This window comes from Thunnus maccoyii, chromosome 17 (genome assembly GCF_910596095.1).
Source record: "Thunnus maccoyii chromosome 17, fThuMac1.1, whole genome shotgun sequence".
Lineage (NCBI taxonomy): Eukaryota > Metazoa > Chordata > Actinopteri > Scombriformes > Scombridae > Thunnus > Thunnus maccoyii.
The window spans coordinates 11,378,684-11,400,408 of NC_056549.1; the positions used below are offsets into that span (position 1 = coordinate 11,378,684).

A 21,725-nucleotide genomic window follows, 5' to 3' on the forward strand; every position below is an offset into this window, starting at 1 on the left:
AATTCTGTGTATTGTTCATGGCTTTAATAACATTATATACAGCAGGGACTATGACACAGATAGAAAAACAGACAGATAAAGAGTCAGACACAGAAGATAAAATGAAGTATGGAGGAAAGTGGGGGAAAACAAAAAATTGGGCAAGCTTGCATGCAACAGATGGCAAATCGAAATGGACAGGGACACACTGAATGGCCCTAAAGAGAAGCGCTGAGGGGCGCTTAGCCGAAGACTAAGAAGATGAGAGGACAAAAATAATAAATACATGAATAGAAGGAGGGTGTGAATAGGGCAGAGTAGGTGTCAGGAGATAAAGAAAGAAGGAAAGGTGGGTGGATTGATTGATGGAGGGAATTTAGATCTAATGAGAGTAACAGAAGAAGTAGAACATGCCTAATGGAATTAGACTGGGAGTGAAATACAAAAAGAAGGGTTGTGAAAGACAGTGGATGGAAAAGAGCTACAGATGGAAAGGGTTCAATTACAGACAAAGATTTTTATTGGAGGAGATGGAGCAAATGGAAATGAAGGTATTAACTGAACTGACACTGTTGTTAATGGTGGTGTAATTGACTTAGACAATCAGTGGCTTAGAAATCCGATAACAGATGTTGAACTGTCTTCACTGGATTTAAAGACTTTATGCCTCAGCTCCCATTTCCATAAACATGTCCGTGTTGAAATTTGTGGGATATGAATGACATAGCACTCTGCTTATCATCAGCTACTTAGGATTTACTTTTCCAGGATTTGCTTCACATTATTAACTTAAAAAATGTAACAGTATGTTGACATCCAGCACAGACACAAAAGAGCTTCACAATAGAAATCCGCTGCACTGATGTTACACTGATACATGCGTTTGATACACAAAGCCACACGGAGTAGACCGTAATGCCATGCAGACATATTGCATTTGGAATAAGGCAGGGTTTAATTTATTTTTCTGCACCACTGAGAAACTATCTTCTTATCTGATCACTGTTGCTATTGCTTTCTCCTTCATTCATTGATTTCAACAGGCATGTTCACTAGGGGCAGCCCTCATGCATCTTGGGAAATGTAGGGAATCACAAAATTGTGGTTATGAATTTTTCTGGCTCATATACGAAATCAAGAGTGTTTGAAGTTTTTCCTTTCTTTTGACTCTATAGTGATAGCATTTATTGTTGTTACTGTGCATTACATTTCTAAAATTATAGTAATAACATTCTGTATTCAACATAATTTATAGTTATATTATAATTTCATATTTTTCCTCTCTGTTTGTGTATTTTAGGAGGTGATCGAGGCTATCGCAGAGTGTGCCTTCAAGACCTCGCCCTTCCCTGTCATCCTGTCTTTTGAGAACCATGTGGACTCGTAAGTCAGCAGATCATTTGAAGTCAGCGGTGCAAAAACTATGATTGTCAAACTTATTGATCAGTGCTGCCTATCATTGGCTGGTTTAACATCAGTAGGCCAAATCAGCTTCTGTTTGTATCAGCTGTGTAAACATCTACAGAGCTTTAGGGCAGTAATTCTCATTTCTCATCTTGGTTGTTTGAGCTATTAATGGCTCCAAGGGGCTTTTTAGGATACATATTAAGTATATATTTGGCATCTGGAAAAAAAATTCATGATGGTGTGTATGTTTGTTTGTTTGTTTGTTTGTTTGTTTGATGGCTCCCAGACCAAAGCAGCAGGCCAAGATGGCAGAGTACTGCCGGTCAATATTTGGAGATGCATTACTGACAGAACCTCTGGAGAAATATCCTGTGAGTACATAAGATGCTCAAGCACATACACACACACACAAACACACACACGTGCATTTGCTCACACACACATTCACACTTTGGTGCTCTCTCTCTCTCTCTCTTTCTCTGGCTCATGCACACACATACATACGACATGGCCAGCAGCCAGGGATTCAGCAGATATTATCACACAGATGAGTGCACAGAAGAAGTGTCCTTGAACACTGCTGCCCAGTATGTCACCCATACAGATATATATTCGAGAGCCACGACTTATTTCGCACTCACATGTACACACACACACACACACACACACATATATTAATTCATTTGTTCACATACACTGCTATTTCTCTGTAACTATATCTCTGTTTCTCTCTCATTCTCCATCTTTCTCGCATACAGCAACATATCGACATGCCCTGTAGCACCTGGCAGAACGTATTGTCGTTGTTTTTCCTGACATTCTGTCACTCCGGGCACGCTTCTAAATGGCCTCCTACATACTTTATATCTGTCTTTCTCTCTTTTCATTCTCATTTTTTAATCACGGACACACACATACCTGTGGCTATATAGGTGCCATGGAACTTTTAATGATTCATCCCACAGTGATTTTTATTCCTCTGCATCACCTCTCCGTTATCATGGGAAAGACCGCAAAAGACAGCCGTGTAAGATTAAATGTTCAGACAAAAGTGTTTTACGCTGTAATCTAAACGTGGCTTTTCTTGGCAGCCCTTTATCTGTATCTCCTCTGTTGCCATGGCTACCAGTCAAAAGCTTGCTTTGTCCCTTTGTGGCAAAACTCTTTTTTTTCTCCCCCCAAAGGCGCCTTTGTGTGTAATGACGCAGGCACTTACGTGAGGCAAATGTAGACACTTGTCGCACACACTCTGGCATCCCTCATGGTGTCTGGGACACACATGAAAACATACCATATATACAATCCTATGCACTTTAACATACCACTTACTTCCTTCGCGTTATTCACCAGGGATGTCTTGTCACTGTTGGTATGACACTACAGAGCAGCTAAAGTTCCCAGCAGTCAGATGCAGCATTATCTCACGCACGCAGGGAGCTCCTCTAGTGCTTCTGCCTGCCAAAGACACAGCCCGTTGAGAATTACAGCTTTCTGACTGGATTTGACATTGAAGTATTATCAGGGAGAAGCCTTTTCGAATGGAGCGGAAGGGGGAAGGAGAAGGAGAGAGATATGAGAAGACAGACACCAAGGGAAAAGTTAGAGAGGAGACAGAAGGAGAAAGTGCCGTTGAGGAATCAGATTACTTCCACAGAGCATGTAATAACTGGGAAAGGTGAGAGCAATGACAACCACCCCCCTCTTGTGTTGAGACAGCCGTGTATACAGCATATCGAATGGGATATCAGCTCCATAAGTCCATAGGGGCAGGGGCAGATAGGGTAATATAGCTAGATTGGTTCCAGCTGAGCCTAGGGTGAGAGTAAAGAGGATTACAGTTTTCTCAAGCTCCTCCTGTATCGCCACCTCACAAAACTGTCATTTGTGGTGAACAGGAGAGAAAACCTGGTAACTATGTTTTTTATTTTGTTTTTGTTTTTTCAATTAAGCTGAGAACAGTCTGCTCTTAAAAAAAAAAGCTGAAATAATTTAAAAATTTGATTCGCTATGAACATGTTTTCCTGTTTGTTATATGGCTCTCATCACTGCATTCATTATGCTGATGAAGGCTGAATTGCCAAAACATTATTTTCATTATAACTGCTGAAAAAATATGTTGAGAAATAAAGCTATTTTTCTTGCAATTTGTTCAATCTTGATGAGGCTTAGTTTTAAGCTGCAGACAGACCAGAATTGGCAAGGTGAAATGTCCTTGCATGCAGAAAGCAGGCATGATTGGTAATAATGTGGACAGAAGAGCGAGCATAAGCCGCTAGAGCTAGCATGGCTAGCAGGCTAATAATGACCGTCCACAAATTCAAGATGATACACCTATTTAGCAAAACAACACTTCAGTGTCCTTGTACTTGTCGGCACATAGCACAGCTCTTACTCTGCTACTTGTGCTCTTTCAGCGCAGTTATACAAACAGGATATAAACAGACAATAAATTTTAAAGGAAAAGCCAGTGCCTGCTTTTCTAAAATGAGCTTGACATTGGAGAGTCTTGTTATTTAACAGGTCAAAGTTCAGCAAAGGCGCCTGCAAATCTGCCACACTTGAAACACAATTTGTCAGCTTTTTGAGGGCTTTAAAATGATGAAGGGCAGAGCGAATATTCCCAAAAAAGACTGGTGCAAGAATGACTGAGTGTTTGCTTTTGCCTCTGAGTTGAGAATTTTCTGTTTCTACCAGCTTTGTTGATGCCCACTTTTCACTCCCTTATTACAGCGGAGCAAAAAGAGGTTTGGAGATTTGGGGCAGAAAAGCTTAATTGAATCCACCCTGTTAAGTTGTTGTTTAAATCAACAGGTTTTGTGTGGTGCATTTGAGTGGAGTCAAGATTACGTGCCAAATTCAGCGTTGAACTAGTTCCATTTAAGTGGAACTGTTTGAGTGAGGCCAAGGTAAACAGGATGTCTAATCTTTGTCTTATCGCCTCTTAGTGGAAAGGTGAGCATGAGTGTGTGTGGGAGCTAGAAAAGTAGGTTACTGTATGGAGCAGCTTGGCTTAAGTTTGGAGTTAAAACCACTGTTTTCTTGCTCCTGAAAGAAGTAAAAGTAAAAGTAAGAAACATTTAAAGTTTGGTTATGTTTATAGCTGATATGTTGTAAACACTGTGGTTGTGCGTGTGTGTGCGTGTATTCAACATCAGTGCCGACTTTCCCAATAATGCATTATTAATATCCCTAAACACTGTGATCCAAAAGCAGTGTACCCCATAAATAAATCAGAGATCTGCCTACTTCTAGTCAGCTCCCTTGAGAGGCTGTGTGTTTGTGTTTAACGCGCAGTTTTCCTCCAGGAATCTGATTTTAGTGTTGGAAGTGTAAACTTCTCAGCTGTTACATCAACAGAATTTGTAATGCTCAGCGCGGATCCTTACGGTCACTAACAAGCTCTATTCAGCAATATTCCATCGTGAATTTTTAACAGAATAGGATTTTTCCCTGAAACTGCCATGAATGTTAAGTAACTCCCTCCAGTACATATCATTTTATAAAGTTATAAAACGCAGCTTCAGTATTTTGGTCTTGTAACTGGCTAATTTGTCTCAAAACTTTGGTAAAATATGGCCGTAAAGGAGAAATCGCTGGCCATATACCAACATTTTGGAACTGATTTTCATAGTTTTGGTTACAAAAAACCTCCATAGCTCCATCCTCCACAAGATCCTATAACCATGCAGTTGAGTATGACATTATCTGCAGAACTTCTTCTGCACTTGTTTCTTCCTTAATTAATCTGACCTTTCTATGATTTTCATTACCTCTTTCATTTTCTACACCCCTTCCAGATGGAGTCTAGTGTGCCACTGCCCAGCCCGATGGAACTGATGGGGAAGATCTTGGTGAAGAACAAGAAGAAACATCACAAGACGGGCGGAAGCACCAAGAAAAAACTGTCTGAGCAGGTGTCTAACACCTACAGTGATTCTTCCAGCGTGTGTGAGCCCTCCTCTCCTAGTGCAGGTGAAGCACTCCCATCGACACAAAAGCACACACACACACACTCACATCCTACAAACAGAGCCATCAAGTCACACTGGGACCACTGAGTTATGATGTTTCAGTTGTAAAATGTAGCCTGTCTGGGTCCATCTGCACTATGGACCGACACCTCTGTGCCGTCCAGAAACTGAATCAGTGGAGTGAAACAGTGCTATTGTTTATCATTCATCATTTTCATGGCCCTCTCCATCAGCTGAAGGTATTATAGGCTGTTGCATACACACGCTGTCAGGCATATACCCTGCTAGTCACTGGGGTGTCTTAAACACTGGCCAGTAGTGGCCTTCATTGTGTGGGTGTGTGCATATCACTGTGTGTACATTATACTATAACTGTCTGGTAAACCTTTATATATCTCAATTTATGGATTTAGGTATTTTCACAGCTGCTCTCTGGTTTTAGTTTTCCCTTATCATTCATATATGCTTTGGAGGAGGCCCAACTTTATATGTGTGCTTCGTATGAGTGTGTGTGTGTGTGTGTGTGTGTGTGTGTCAGTGCATGCATCAGTGTTTTCTTTTCTTTGTACTTTACATTTCCCAGTCTTTACACATGTTTATACATACATCATTCAGCTGTAAATAACGATAGTTTTTATGATCAATCACATTTCCTTTTCCCTTTTTGCTGAGCTGCAAGCTTCACTCTTACACTAACACACACTGCCCCCTGGTGTAAGAAAATAAGCAGCACAAGTATTTGACTATTTTCTAACTGTCAGTAATCACTTTTGCTGGTGTGTACAAGGAATTTGAGATGGTTAATCTGTGCTGACAGACTATGAGACAGTCTGTCCAAGGGCGTAGGTTTGGTTTCAAAAGAGGGGGTGAACCCAATGACATTTGTGGTTCTGTAAACAGAGAAAAACATCTCTAAACACAACAATCAGGAAGGCTATTGTCTCCTTCCTTAGTTTTGACTGGTGTTCAGTTGCAACATCATTCAATAAAAGTACAACTACACATTCTCACCTGTAAATAGAAATAGAAATTTCATTATTTTTCCCCAAAAAACATGCAGAGGAGGGCGAGTAGTTTTTGACCATCCTGCAAACTCCACCAATCAGAAGTTTAGGGCTGCCTCTATGTGCCCTGACAGCCAAAATTTGGGGCAAAAAAAAATGTCCTGAATCTTGCTGCTGCTCACAAAGCATGGTAAGAATTGAAGACAACCTAGATGAGTGTATCAACACTAGATTTTGGCAGCTAGACAGTAAGATCACAATATTTAGAGAGTTTTTAGTGAGTAAATGAAACTGAAACTGTAACATTGGAGGGGACAAAACCAGCATTTTGAAAAGCGAGAGCAGTAGTTTGACCTTGTATTATTGTAAGAGACTGGTCTGTTGTTTATGAGTGTGTTGTTTCTCTGCATAGGTTCAACCAAAGAGGAGATGGCAGATTCCTCGCAGCCTTCTGAGGGTGCTGAGCTCAGCCTGAGGCCGCAGGGCAGAAAGTCTATTGGTGAGTCAAACATAGTACATGACCTCAGACTCAGTGGGATATCTTTAGTAGAGCTCTCATTAGGCTGGCACAAAAGCTATAGGTCAGTTCGACCATTACGCTGTATTAATTTCCTCAGTCAGTGTGACCTCAGACTCAGAGGCAAATCTTTAGTAGATCTCTCATTATGTGGATACACAACAGGCTGGTCCAGCTGGACCAAAACAATATTAAAATTAATTTCCTCAGTCCATGAGCAACTTGATTTGGGAGCTGTCATTGTAAACCTTGTTTGTCTTGCTGCTTTAAATGTAATGGAGGCAACTGATCCTAGATAAAAGACTTGTTTAAAAGCTATCAGCTTTCAGGCCAGTCTTCCTGAGTTTTTGCATGTCCTTTAGTTTGTTGAAACATCCGTTACATTTAAACAAATGTAACTTTGGTTTGTTTGGCTTAATTTATTTCATTTGTCTCTGATCAAATCTGTGGCTGTGATTTTAGGTGAGGTGGAGGCAGAAAGCGAGGATGAAGATGATGACGATGACGACTGTAAAAAGGGTTCAACGGATGAGGTGGGTTTCCCACAAGTGACACTCAACATTCACTACAAATACCAGTAATCATTAACATTTACTGTTCAGTGTACTGTTTGCATGTCATACGCTACGGCTGCCCTCTAGTTAACATTTTTGATGATGCGTTTTATTCCTACTGATGTGTCTCTTCAGTGTATATCTTGAAATGTGTTTAGATGTAAACTGTCTCTGAGAAGCCCACAATCTTATTTACTTTTTACAGTATACAGATCTTCTCCGACAGATTATTTTGGGTCTAAGAAGCTCATGAAACAGCTCCTTCATTTCTTTCAATGATTATAAAAAACCTTTTGTTAAAATATTGTGTTGCAATGCATTTGGTGTGTTCTCATGTACAGGGTACAGCAGGCAGTGAGGCATCTGCCACCGAGGAAATGTCCAACCTGGTCACCTACATCCAGCCAGTCAAGTTCAACAGCTTCGAAGCTTCTAAAAGTATGTAAGAACAATGAACAGTACAGTCCAACAAGAGATAAGATATGTGCTCACAAAATTAAAAATCAGCTACACAGAAGAGCTATAAACAAGTGTTTTTATAGAAGGAGTAAATTTAGTCTTTGTCTATCCAGTCTGATCAGCATATCACCTTTTCTGTTTACAGAGATCAATCGCAGTTTCCAGATGTCGTCCTTCGTAGAGACCAAAGCTCTGGAGCAACTGACCAAATGTCCTGTAGAGTTTGTGGAGTATCCTTCTCAGTTTTACTGAAACAGTGGTTTGTACTCCTTAATAAAACTGACAATGTTTGAATCTAATTTGCATTAATGTTATATTTCTGTTCTTTGAGCTGTGTCTGTAGTGCACATACTGTAGTATGTCTCATTATATTCCTCATGATTGTTTGTTTCATCTTGTTAAATTAAAGTAATAATGGGATGATAATGATATACATATAACTGTGTGTAATTTGAAGTCATTAATTCTACTAAAGTCGTAATACAAGTAGAAGTTGAAGAAATAGTGGTAGCAGTACAGTAATCACAGTTACAGTTGTATTTTCTAATACAGGCCATGCAGAATTATCCTTAACCAGTTTGTTCAGATACAACAAATTGCAGCTGAGCAGGATCTACCCTAAAGGCACCAGAGTGGATTCATCCAACTACAACCCTCAGCTCTTCTGGAACGCCGGCTGTCAGCTGGTGGCACTCAACTTCCAGACCATCGGTGAGGGAGGATAGTGACAGGCATTTTATTAGAGAAAAAAGTATTAATTGGTCCTCTTGATATAATCATTTTCATTTAATAAACGATAAATGAAAATGATAAATTTTGTCTGTTTTTATAAGTGTTATTGACCCTCCTATATTAACTTTTGTTATTCTGTTCTCACTCCACAGATTTGTCCATGCAGCTGAACCTGGGCATGTATGAGTACAATGGAAAATGCGGCTTTAGACTGAAACCTGAATTTATGAGGCGGCCGGACAAACACTTTGACCCTTTCACTGAAAGCACAGTGGATGGGATAGTAGCCAACACATTGTCTGTGAAGGTGTGTGCATGTTTGAGGTTGCCTGGTTATCTATTTTCACAGTTCTCTTTCTGTCTGATCATATTTATTTCCTTCTCTCTCCCATGTTCCTTCCTTCCAGATCATCTCAGGCCAGTTCCTGTCTGATAAGAAAGTAGGCACGTACGTAGAGATAGATATGTTTGGCTTACCAGTGGACACCAAGAGGAAAGCTTTCAAGACCAAGACATCTCAGGGCAATGCTATTAACCCTGTCTGGGAAGAGGAGGCCATTGTCTTTAAGAAGGTCAGATAATGGTGTTGTGCATACATGTGATGACATACTTAACACAGTTTAAACTGAGTTTGTTTTTGCTTTTTCCAGAAGTGTGATACGAATGTATTAAGGCAGAAAATGAAATAACATAAACTGATATAGGTGCTGAAGACAATGATGCATTCACCTTTTAGATAATCATCCTAGAATATTGTAGCAGTTGATCTTAAGAGTATAAGACCCTTTTACAATATAAATTACTCGTACTAGAATACCTCTCTTAAATACAACCAGCTGACATATAAACACAAAAAATCTTTAAAGAGTTTAAATTCATCACTAAGGGCAAACACTGCGTATGCTTAATGAGATAGAGACAGGTGAAGCTAAGAATTTTGCAGTTCAGGAAGTACAGTATATGCTAATGGGTATGCTCATATTAATGGCCATGCATATATACGTGCTCAATGTAATGTGTAAAAAGTTTTAGAACTACATGGAATATAAAATGATAAAAGAATTTCTGGTGAAAATATCATAGAATAGTCGCAGTTAGTGGTGTCATTATTATCCAGATTGTGTGTTTAAGTGTTGACGATTTGTTTCCACTCGCTCTCTGAACAGCGAATGACATGTAATACTGAGTGCATTTTATACATTCTCCTCAGGTTGTTCTACCCACACTGGCTTCAATAAGGATAGCAGTGTTTGAAGAAGGAGGGAAGTTTATTGGCCACCGTATCATTCCTGTGTCAGCCATCCGTCCAGGTTCGTTTCAACACTTCCCTCTTTATCTACCATCATTCCAAAACAATGAGAAAATAGGAAAAAGCAAGGGTATTTTAGCATTTAAAGACATTAGATCATAGACAAGAGGTCAGAAACAGCATCAAAACAATTTTATATTCTTTGCTGATCATTTCTGACAACTGATAGACTCTTAATCTGACTTCAACCCTGCAGGCTATCATTACATCAGCCTAAGGAATGAGAAGAACCAGTCCCTGACGATGCCTGCTCTGTTTGTGTATGTAGAAGTGAAGGATTATGTCCCTGACACATTTGCAGGTGAGTCTGTTGAACATATTGAAACCCAAACTGAAACGTTCAGTCCAAAAAAAAAACTTTGGGTTGAGTTTCACGCTCAGCTCAGCTGCTCTGTTTTCTTCTCATTGATCCTCAGACGTCATAGAAGCCTTGTCCAATCCCATCCGCTATGTGAACCTGATGGAGCAGAGAGCCAATCAGCTGGCTGCTCTCACTTTGGAGGAGGGGGGAGAGGAGGAGGGTGACAAAGAGGTGTGTGTATTGTTTATACATACAGGTCATCCCACATCTGTGTGAGCTCTCCTAATTGTTTGTTTTCATGTGTGGAAAGCTTTATTCCTGCTGCCACTGATCAGTTGCTGATAGAGATGAGAGGTCCCTCAGCCAGCTGGCACCTCTCACTAACTGGTTTAGAAATTTAAAACATATGGTGAGTAGAATGAGATGATGCAGGGAGAACTGGAGTTCTCTTTCTTCAACAAAATCCTATTAATATGTCATTTAATAGAAGCAATATGAGGATTTTTTTTTTCCTTTTTTCTTACAAAGTAATTTAAAACTCACAACCATCTACCAGCATCATTATAGTCAAAAGATGGATTATGAGCCCCGGCTTGCACAGATCCCCGTAGATATTACCAACAGACTTTGTTTTGGCCATTTTTCATTCCTAGTCCCTCCGTGATAAACAGTACTACAACCACAGCTGCAACACAGTATTGTTGCTGTGTTTCATCAAGCCTCTTCCCAGCGTCCACCTGCGGGCTTTAAATTGTATGCTTGTAGGAAGTGACACATTTGGTTGTCAAAAATCAACACTGCACATACCACCATTCATTTCCTACAACTCTGTCACATTAGTTGTTTGACTGAAATGATACAAAGGCCGATAACTGATTTATCTGGATACTCCGATGCAACCTCTTCTATGGTGTGTGACACAAGTTATCTGGCTGTGTTGATACTCTGCTGTTCAGTGACAACAAATAGAAATTTGGCAAAGGGTTACTTGCTTATTTGTGGTATCTACACTATGGTAGATCTAACCTAGACTTTATCTAAACAGCAATCCTAACTCTAATCCTGACGCAGGCACTAAAAATGTATAAACTATTACTACTACTGCTGACTAACTGGACTGATGTGATTAACTATAAGCAGTAAACATGCCAAGTATATGAATTTAAACCATTAATTTAAATTTTCAGTGACCATTTAAATTTAATACATGCTTTAGCTTGAACATTAACTAAATGCCAAGCAGCTCAGAACATCTTAACAAGTCATTGCTGCTTTAGAGAATGTGATGTTCTGTTTTGTTCCCATTGACATATACAAGGACAGATTGCACGCAAATATCCCACACTAATGGGCTATCAACATTACAACAATAGCAGGAGAATGGATTTTATGGATTGTGGGGACTTGTAAGTGGGGCATTGATGGTAAAGTAGTAGCGATCTTTGTTAATGGTGTTAGTCATTTTAAACGTACTTGACGGCGAGTACAAGCTAAAGATTAATGTTGGTGCAATCAATGGATTAATGTTGGTGATGCCTGAGGAGATATGTGAGCAACAATTTCTAAAATTGAAGTAAGGATACATTTAGGATGAGAGGCAAGGCAGGACATGGGGTTATCTTGGGTTATTAGAAGAGGGGGCTGGAAAGAAGGGTTGGTCCTGAGGGGCTTCCTTTATCTGATTTACCAGCTGATATGATTACCCGCGAGGATGACCGACGGCGAGTTGCTTCATGCTGTGACCATGGCAACAGTCACCAAAAGTGGTAGAGCATGGGAAGGCAGAGCGCAGTGTGAGGAGATGAATGTAGAGAGAGCAGGAAAAGAGAAGAGTAGATCTGGCCAGCGTGACTAGAAAAGATATATATTTTTTTAAAAATTGCATTAACCTTTTAGAGATAAGAACATATAGTCCAAGATTCAGCGGAGCCTAGGGGAAATTAGGATCTGCTGAGTCTCGGCACAGGAAGCCATGCTGAGAGTGGGTTACCAAAGCTATGTCTACAAAGTATACTTCAAGACACAGGTACAACAAGAGACTTCTGAAAGCAGACACCCCCAGTGGAGGAAATCTTAAATAGTGTCATGGGCTTTGCAAGCTCTGTGACAATGAAAAAGGAAGTATTTTATTCAAGTCTAAACTAAGAAGAAGAAAAAGAAATGTTGTAAAGACTTTGTCAGTTGGTAAGACAAATTGTCTAATGCAAAGGAGGGTACTTGTGTTTTTTCATGTTATTCTGCATAATATTGAGAGTCAGCGCTGCATTCGGTTGTTTTGAATGACAAGTGGGATTGATCCAAATGTTGAATTTTTCATGTGATGGACAGGTGGAAGCAGGAAGCGATGCCCCCTCAGAATCTAAGGTGGACCAGAGGGTAGCATTGCCTGCAGAGAACGGACTGAGCCACACACCTATTATCGCCCCAAAACAACCTTCGCTTGTTGGCCACCAGCCTCAGTCTGCAGGTACTGTATAAAGCCAGCCTGCAAATCCCACCACTACATGTGCAGTAGCTAAAATTTTAAACATTATAATTGCATTATAATTATACTATAGCAATATAAGCCTTTATTAGTATCACTTGGAAAGTCGATTGTTTTAAAATATATCATGATAGACATCACTTAAATTATTTTGGTATACAGTTACAAGTCATGTAAATTTACAAACCCTCGAGTTTTGCATTTTTATTTCTGTTGTTAATCATAATACACCCATAATTTATCTGCTAATGTGTAATAGACAATATTTTTTATCTTCCTCTAAAACTGTATTGACAGTTATTCCCTGTATCATATGATTATTAGTTCTGATTTCTGCATCTATATATATCTATATCATGCAGATATAGCCAAACCCTGTTATTTATTTATATAAACAAAACAGCTGCTGAAAATACTTTCTTTGTTGTAAATACACAAATCTGAACAATTTCAGTTAAGTTCCAAGATATACAGTCACAGCTTTACTGTAAAACTAACTTGCAACCTAACCTGGGAACTTGTTTTACAGGCTCTCTGAAACCATCAGTGAAGACTGAAGACATCATTCAGAGTGTCCTCACTGGTAAGGTTATGACCTCTAACCCCAGCCTTGAGAACTTACTATTTTATCTGTGGTTATTGATTGCCGATTTGACTCCTTACTTAAACTGAAACTATTTCAGTATTTATCTGACCTTCAGGCACTCAGACTCACTGGTTTTGGTGGTCGTGTACATGATACTCATGGAAATGATTTTGCCTTCAGAATTGGAGGCTCAGACAGTGGAGGAGCTGAAGCAACAGAAGGGCTTTGTTCGAGAGCAGAGGAAGCAGTACAAGGAGATGAAGGAGCTGGTTCGGAAACACCACCGCAAGACCAGCGAGCTGATCAAGGAGCACACAGCTCGTGTTTCTGAGTTACAGAGTCAGCATCAGCGCCGGCGTTCCGCCCTGCAGAAGAGCCACAAACGAGACGGTAAGAAAAGGTAGGTAGCCCTCCTCTTCTCCTGTTCAAACTCTTCTTCTGTGCTTCACCTCTTTGAAATCTTTCCTGCATCAGCACAGCTAAGAAAAAAGAAGCTACTGGCAAAATGTAGACACAGTGTCACATTGAGAGATTCCCAGCAGTTAACATTTTCACTATTTACTGTAAAAAAGGGAAGGTCACTCATGGCTCCCACTTTTTTCAACTGACTCAAGTCAAAGTTGAAAAGTCATAAAAAACATTAATTACAATGCTGTAATATATTGTATACTGTATAAAACATATTAATTTTTCCTACCTCCTTCCTTTTGTTTTCTCCCTTTCTTTCTGTCCTCCATCTAAAGAAATACACAGAACATCATTCACTGTAAAACACACATCAAAATCTACTGCAGCATATTGAATTGCAACAACACACAAACACTATTAGGCACACACATCCTCCCAGGAAAGAAAAAAGGCTGAGCTATGTGTAGAGTAAGAATAAGTGGATAAGGCCTGCTCCAAGCCTCAGGGACTCATTCAGGACCCTCAGGAGTCCATAACCCTGAAAAAACAGAACTGAACACACAGCAAAGATTACAGTCCGCTCAGACAGTGTGGAACCCAGAGGGGCACTGCAAAAGACAGATAACACATTTCATCCAAGTTACTGTCAGATAAGCGTCTCTGCTAATGTTTGAAATGACCTCAACATCCATGTTCTTTGTATCACTCCCTGAGAAAGTTCTCTGCAAACATGTATAAATGTTATTTTGATGACCAAAGGACGTGCGGTCATGAGAACATGTTTTTGAAAATCAGTGTTACAAATGCTTTGTTGATTAAGGTTCAAAGGTTCAAGGTTAACTTTATTGTCATTCTAAGGCCGCATACTATAGAGGTGCACAGTAGAATGAAACTGTGTTGCCTGGCTCACATTGACAACAAGCAATAAACAGCAATACAAACAGATGTAATTACCAACCAGCTAATATGAATATACACATAAATAAACATATATATACTCTACATACCAGATGACAAGATGTTGAGATTGTTGAGTCTTACAAGTATAATTAACAATAAGATGACCTTTGATAGAAACATATGCTGAGTGAGACAAACCAGTAGCATCTTTTGTGTCTGAGGAAACAAGCCAAGTTCCAGGTTTACGGATCACTGACGACATTGCTTTATAAATCTTTTATTGAGTCAGTTTTTGCTTTTTCTTTCATTTGCTGGTATGCATTTCCCAACCTCAAACATAAAAACTCATTAACAAGGGTGATGAAAGTCAGTAGCAATATTATCGGCCCTCTGCAGGAACTGTTAAATAAAGAGATGTTAAAGAAAGCAGAACCCATCGTATCTGACAGTAACCACCCCCTGCACTTAGAATTTAACTTTCTGCCCTCTGGTTCCTCAGACAACCATCATAAACAACTAGCAAATAGAAATTCTCTTTCATACACTCTTCCATTTTCACTGCTCAGCTCTGTAAAGTACAGGTGGCATCAGCACATCTCCAATCATGTCTATTTCTCCTCTTTTTTCTTCACTAGTAGTGTAATTTTTTTACTTCATGTGTTCACCTTTTACTCCTGTATTTATGTGTTTTTGTCTTGTGTGTTTCACCCTGTGTTGCTGTTTTTTATTGCTACTGTGGCAAAACCAATTGTCCCAAATAAAGGTCTTGAACTTGAACATATACAACCAGACAATTATATAAATAAACAACCGGACAATTATATTAGACAACTAGACAATTATGAAGCATAGCAGTTTTATTTTATATAAAAATACATATCTCATGCATTAATTTACAACATCAATAGAATGAGTAAGGACAACTCTACTTTAAAATTGAGGCAGATATCTTAATCTGTGAATGTTCTGTTTGTGTTTGTGGCTGTGTGCTTCTGTGTGTGTGTGTGTGTGTGTGTGTGTGTGTGTGTGTGTGTGTGTGTGTGTGTGTGTGTGTGTGTGTGTGTGTGTGTGTCCGTCCAGCCGGTCCGAACACTCTCTGTCGACCCTGGACCAGGAGCTATGTGAGCTGGATCAAGAGTGCAGCCAGAGGCTGGCAGAACTTAAGGAACAGCAGCAGCAACAGCTCCTCACACTTCGCCAGGAGCAGTACTACAGCGAAAAGTACCAGAAACGAGAACACATCAAGCAGGTACTCACAAACACACACCCTAAATACACATATATAGATGTGACAGAAGCTGGGTTTGCTCATGGTTAAGTAAATAGTTAATTAATCAGATTGTAGCAAAGCTGTCTCATACTGTCTGCTAAGCTACTATATCTCTACTTTTTTCTATTCAACAGCTGATCTCTGTTGTTCTCATTTACTGGCACCATTGACAGTATGCAGTATGGGCAAATCTCTTGGAAATGCCATTTGCATGCACATGCAAAGCTCCAATTTACTTAAAAAATTTTGTTATTTGCAGTGAAATGGCCTGATAATTGGCAAATCTATGAAAGTGGACATCAAGATTTTTCTCACATCTATACTAGCTAAAAGTGTGCTATTTCCAGAAGGTCCACAGAGTATTGTATAATCATTGGGTCTAAGGATAGAGGATGTTATATGCTGTACAGATTGAGGCAAACGTGTGTTTTGTAATAATGGGCTATATAAATAAAAATTGACTTGATTTGACTAATTGTTTAGTCTATGCTGCACATACATAAAGAATTGAGTCTGATTTCCTGTCATCTCTGTACATCTATTAGCTGCCTATTTATGGCCACCATACTTGAAACTCATTTCACACTTGTCTCTACTGAACTCGTGTACCCTTGTGAAGTTGTTGTGGCAGATTGATTAAAATATGTTTATCTATGGAAGGCATAAATGCACTTTCCCAGTCTGCAAAGTTGGACTGTTCCCAGACAAACAGTGCATATAAAATTATATGTGTATGTATAATCAAGTGCATTCAGTATTTGGCACTGGAATAAACCAGCACACATATACTGTACAGTACCATACACATACGGGAGCTTGCCCTGACTTGTGTGGGACTGGATAATTTGCTGACTGCCTCCTGCCATCCTAGTGCAAAGAAAAGCGAACACAGACTATCCATATTAAACAAATGAGTAAACAAATGCTGCTCTAGGTCACTCCCTCCTCCCCATCTACATTATTACAGCCATCGTTCTGCTGCCTGTGCACATGTTGTGTTGTATGGTGTGGAAAAATTAATGTCTTCTGCTCCAGTACACCTGCACAGTAAGCACAGCTGAAGCATTGGACAGGTTTATTCAAGCAAATGACAACAAACATATTGGAGATTGAGTTGTTTCCCGTATCTGAATGCTGTTTAATTTCAATCAGAATCTTTGAAAAATGAAAAGCAGATGTTTCCTGTCTCACTCGCTTCACCGTCTTTCGTTCTTAGTGTCACATTATAACTCACCCTTTATCTCTCTCTCTCTAGCTGGTTGAGAAGTTGACCACTATAGCAGAAGAGTGCCAGAGTGCTCAGCTCAAAAAGCTCAGAGACATCTGTGAAAAGTAAGACTGTGATCATTATACAGCGCGACATATATTCACAAACGCACACCCAGATATCATTTTAACATTTTCACTCTCTCTCTGTCCTCTTTTCCCATCTCACCGTCTATAGAGAAAAGAAGGATCTCAAGAAGAAAATGGACAAGAAAAGGCAAGAGAAGATCAACGAAGCCAAATCCAAAGACAAGAATGTAACAGAAGAGTAAGTGTCTGTATTTGAACAGGAATTGTAAATAGTCTGCTTTCTTGTGGGTTTGGATTTTTTTTTTTACTTGGATGACCACTAGATGTCACTAAATACTAAAGATTTGTTTTCTCTGTTTGACTGTTAAAATTCTCCCCACAGAGAAAAGCTGGAGATCAACAGATCGTTTGTGAACGAGGTGGTGCAGTACATCAAACGGGTAAGAGAGGATATGGCTACGGTTTGCTAGAGAACATATAATAATGATTACCAACATAAAACATGTGTAGCGTTTACAGTGAAAGTCAACAATTGCCTTCAAAAAACACTATTAAAAATTCATATTCCCTCCTGTCATGCAAAGACCTTATAGTATCTGTGTGTGTTTTTTTTAGTTGGAAGACGCACAGAGTAAAAGACAAGAGAGACTACTGGAGAAGCACAAGGACGTCCGTCAGCAAATTTTGGATGAAAGGCCAAAGGTAAGATGTTTACTATGAAAATGTTTTTAAAAAACCCCTAAATGGCCACAAAGTGTTCATTTAAGATGTCCCTCTGATAGCGTACATCAATTTTTCCTTAATCCCATCACATACTTACCACAGTTTTTGTTTAAGTTACTGGTGTGAGGCAGGATCCACCCTCAGGGTGTCCAGGGTAATTGCATTTGGTCCCTTGCATGTGCAAAAAATAAATAAACTCCCATTGGAAACAGCTGGTTGCAAATGGAGATCTTGCAGCAGATATTTCAAACAAAAATTGAAAACAACTGTATAAAGACCTGTATTAACTGATTATTGAATATTGGCCACCAGAAAAAGGAGATGTATACTTTGGTTATTTTGCAAAAGCTCTGCATAATGCTTTGTCTGATTTATACTGTAAGTTTTGAGCAGATAGGGGGAATAGGGGGAATGTAAGTAAATTGTTCTTGACCAAAACTGTATCTCTAACTCTTCCTGCTCATTTTTACCACTAGGGGGAGACTTGGGCCAGGTTTAGTAAGATGCAGCACTGGCTCTTTTGTGCAAAACTATATGGTGGACATTGTTGAATATGGAGATTGTTGCAGCCTCACAGAATAATAGTTGTGTGGTTTCATTTTAAGGAATCTTCCTGCTCATATCAGAATATGTCACCCCAGGTTTATATAACCATACGCACAGTGCAAACAGTATCAATATGTGAAAGAGGTGGATGCATTAGTGTGTTTGTGGGAGTTTTAGCATGTCTGCTTTTCCTGTTTGAGTTGCACAGTTCCCAATCTTATCATTGTGACTATCATTGTAGGATGAATGTGCAGCTGAAGAGCATGGTAAGACCATCATTGCACCCCAGTGTTCAGTATTAATACAGCATTGGTGTGGCAGTATTAATATGCAAGTTTTTACACACCTCTGCCACTGACTGGCAACAAGTAAATGTGCACTGCATCTCTGTAATGGCTGAGACCTGCCTGGCTATAAAATATAACTTAATACAATGCATAATGTTGTATGAATTACTATAATTATGCCAAAAATACAGTGTGGTTTTATTACTGTAAATTTTGTGGTAATCTGAATAGCATGGCAGTGTAACATCATAACAGGTGCAGCAGAATGGTGAGTATAGTGAGATCACACCCCAGTTGGAGTGCTTGTATTTGATCTCAGCTGTCGGTGTGGCCTTTGCGCAAGATCCTCTATACCACCCAGAGAGTAAAAGTGACACAACTTACCCATTTGTGGTTTTAAAGTATAGTCAGCCAGTCTGACAGTGGCACAAAATTTCGCACCAGGATGTCTGTACCCTATTAGGAGGCATAGTTTTGTCAGTTGTGCATATAGCATAAGTTATCATAATCTAAAAGTATATTTCTAATTATGAACATGCAATTTTTCATGTAGTACTGCAACATCCGCTAAGATACAAAAGTATAAATTTCTCCTCTCTTCTTTGTTCTACTTATATTTCACTCTAAATATCTCTTATTTTAAAGACATTTATGTATTCTTCTGGGTTTGTTTGATGTATACTGTATGTGTTAATGTAGATGATGTTCAGGTTACCAAGAAATCACCAATGATTTTTGCAAAATTTGTAATGTAATCCAGTACAAACCGCATTGAAACCCACTGCCAGTATAATTGAGATACATGTGTTTACAAAGGAGAAACTCTGATGTGATCTTCCTCTCTTGTTTTTACTCTTGTTGTCAAATGAGGAGCAGAAGAGTATAGTGTACATATACCACATCTATTCAAGTCTAAATCACAAGTACTCTGTCAGAGACAGTTCCATAACCACCCACTCTCAAAGTGACAGCTCCTTGTGCCTTTGAAACCAGTTCGAGTTGAGTGTAGGAGGTGCAGTAAAGACATCCAGCCGAACACCTCATATTCAGTAGGTCTTTCACATTTATCCACAAAGCTGCTATGTTGCAGTAGAGGTAAATGATGTAATGAGACTAAACCGCTGGCCAGAATATGTTAAATAGAAAATGGGATGGGCAGAGAAAGAGATGATTGTATTTGCCTTGTTAACCATCTGCTTGTTGTGTAAATCACTCAGGTTATTGAACTATGCTCCTTGTTATGTGACTACCCTTATAATTGTTTTGCTAGAGCATTCTTGTCAATAGTAACAACATTATAATGACTTCAGCGCAGGCTGAATATGAGCCGTATGAAACAGGGTCATTGGGGTCTAATCAACATTGAATTATGCAGGTTTCCTCAGATGACAGAGGGCGATGCTGCTGCTCTCAGTTGCTGATCACTTCAGTGTTGCAATTAGATTTCAGTCTGTTAGCAATCATTGTTTCCCACAAAATTGCTACTGATTATCCATCACCTAACCCACTGTCAGAATCATCTACTCTAAATCAATATCCGGACCATGGCAAATTTAATTCTCTTAAAGGAGGCTATTACATAGTAATCAACCATTTCTGCCATATCTCCTCTCATGCAACGACAGTCATCAGTATGCAGGATATGCTAAAGACGTTAGAGGACACAACTCTGGAGACAGCTAGCAGGAAACGCCCAGGGTTATGTTTGTTAAAAAATTCAGGATGCTACCCACAACATTAGGATACAACAACCAAAGTTAAGAATTTATCTTTTATGACATGATACGCTTAAATTTAATGAAAACCTCTCAGCAAAACAGTGAAGAGCAACCTCACCACAGTGACTGATTTTCACAACCATGACAGCCTCTGACTTATGCTCATCATAAGGGAGAATTTCAGTGCTTCTAATAAGGAAAAAAAAGTTCCCTCACAGTAATTTTAATGGAGCAAAACATTTGTTTTCATACTGTAAAACACAGAGGCTATGACTATTTCCTCTGGTCTCTGTCACAGATTTTTTATTACACCGGTTTTTGGCTGCCCTGATTTCGTGTTTCACTTAGTTCGCACTCTCTTCAACTCTGTGAGGTTCACATCCCTGAATGCCATTTTCTTTTAAAAGCACCTTTAGAGACTTAGATAGCCAGAGGTTCACTGAATCATGATTTAGTGGGAATATCATTGCCGTTCCAATGTGTATTTAACTTAGCTGCTATTATTATGATAATTAATGTTATATATCATCAAAATAATATGAACTCACTAACACATCCCAGTCCGTTCGGTCCGTGTTTTCCCACCCCTCAAGCAGTACTTACTTACTTGACTGGTACTGTACATGTTGGTTACAGACAGCTCTGTATATTAAGGCTTCTTATTAAGGCAGCTCTGCCTAATAGCATGTGGAAATGTCCTTGAGGAAGACACCAAACCCAAAACCACTCCCAATGAGCAGATTATTGTCCTTGCATAGCAGCTCCAACAACATCTGTGTATGAATGTGTGTGTGTGTGTGAGAGAGAGAGAGAGAGAGAGAGGATGAATATAAGGCATTGTAAAGAGCTTGGCTCTTGTGATAAATACTGTGAATGCAATCCATTCATTGTGGTTAAAATCGCCCAAAATTATATTTGGGGTAAAGGGAGATATTGTTGACAACTTCTTTTAGTTGGTGAATTAGCTCACAGGAATTCCCTTCATCAGTCTTTTGATTATTGGATTAACAGACAGACACTTGAACATAGAAAGCAGAAAAGATCAGGACTGACATACAGGATGTGGAGAGCTTCATTGGGGGGTAATTGATGAGGGCATAACTAACCAGGGCAGAGCTACTAAAAAAAATACTTGTGTGTCTCTACGGCTGGTTTGTGTGTGTGTGTGTGTGTGTGTTAGTCTTTATGAATCACAGAGAGGAAGATACAACATAATTTCTCTGTCATACAGTTCTGACCCAGTTTCTCCTCTGGGCTGAGAGCAGCCACTAAT

At 39.4% G+C, this 21,725-nt stretch overlaps 1 protein-coding gene across 3 annotated transcripts in view; it reads left to right on the forward strand.

The window, feature by feature from the left end:
• LOC121882298 (1-phosphatidylinositol 4,5-bisphosphate phosphodiesterase beta-1) overlaps positions 1–21,725 on the forward strand; it is a 111,909-nt gene that overhangs the window by 80,227 nt on the left and 9,957 nt on the right. For 2 of the 3 annotated variants that reach the window (XM_042390443.1, XM_042390445.1), the window contains 21 exons: positions 1,280–1,362; positions 1,673–1,757; positions 5,184–5,358; positions 6,774–6,860; positions 7,341–7,411; positions 7,774–7,870; positions 8,037–8,121; positions 8,478–8,602; positions 8,776–8,930; positions 9,031–9,195; positions 9,834–9,933; positions 10,129–10,233; positions 10,349–10,464; positions 12,562–12,700; positions 13,248–13,301; positions 13,485–13,704; positions 15,693–15,861; positions 17,138–17,214; positions 17,327–17,416; positions 17,561–17,618; positions 17,794–17,880. In XM_042390443.1, coding sequence (XP_042246377.1) covers positions 1,280–1,362; positions 1,673–1,757; positions 5,184–5,358; positions 6,774–6,860; positions 7,341–7,411; positions 7,774–7,870; positions 8,037–8,121; positions 8,478–8,602; positions 8,776–8,930; positions 9,031–9,195; positions 9,834–9,933; positions 10,129–10,233; positions 10,349–10,464; positions 12,562–12,700; positions 13,248–13,301; positions 13,485–13,704; positions 15,693–15,861; positions 17,138–17,214; positions 17,327–17,416; positions 17,561–17,618; positions 17,794–17,880 — 2,343 coding nt within the window. Of the gene's footprint in view, positions 1–1,279; positions 1,363–1,672; positions 1,758–5,183; positions 5,359–6,773; positions 6,861–7,340; positions 7,412–7,773; positions 7,871–8,036; positions 8,122–8,477; positions 8,603–8,775; positions 8,931–9,030; positions 9,196–9,833; positions 9,934–10,128; positions 10,234–10,348; positions 10,465–12,561; positions 12,701–13,247; positions 13,302–13,484; positions 13,705–15,692; positions 15,862–17,137; positions 17,215–17,326; positions 17,417–17,560; positions 17,619–17,793; positions 17,881–21,725 lie in introns of those variants that run through there. The other variant, XM_042390444.1, reaches the window with a different exon arrangement.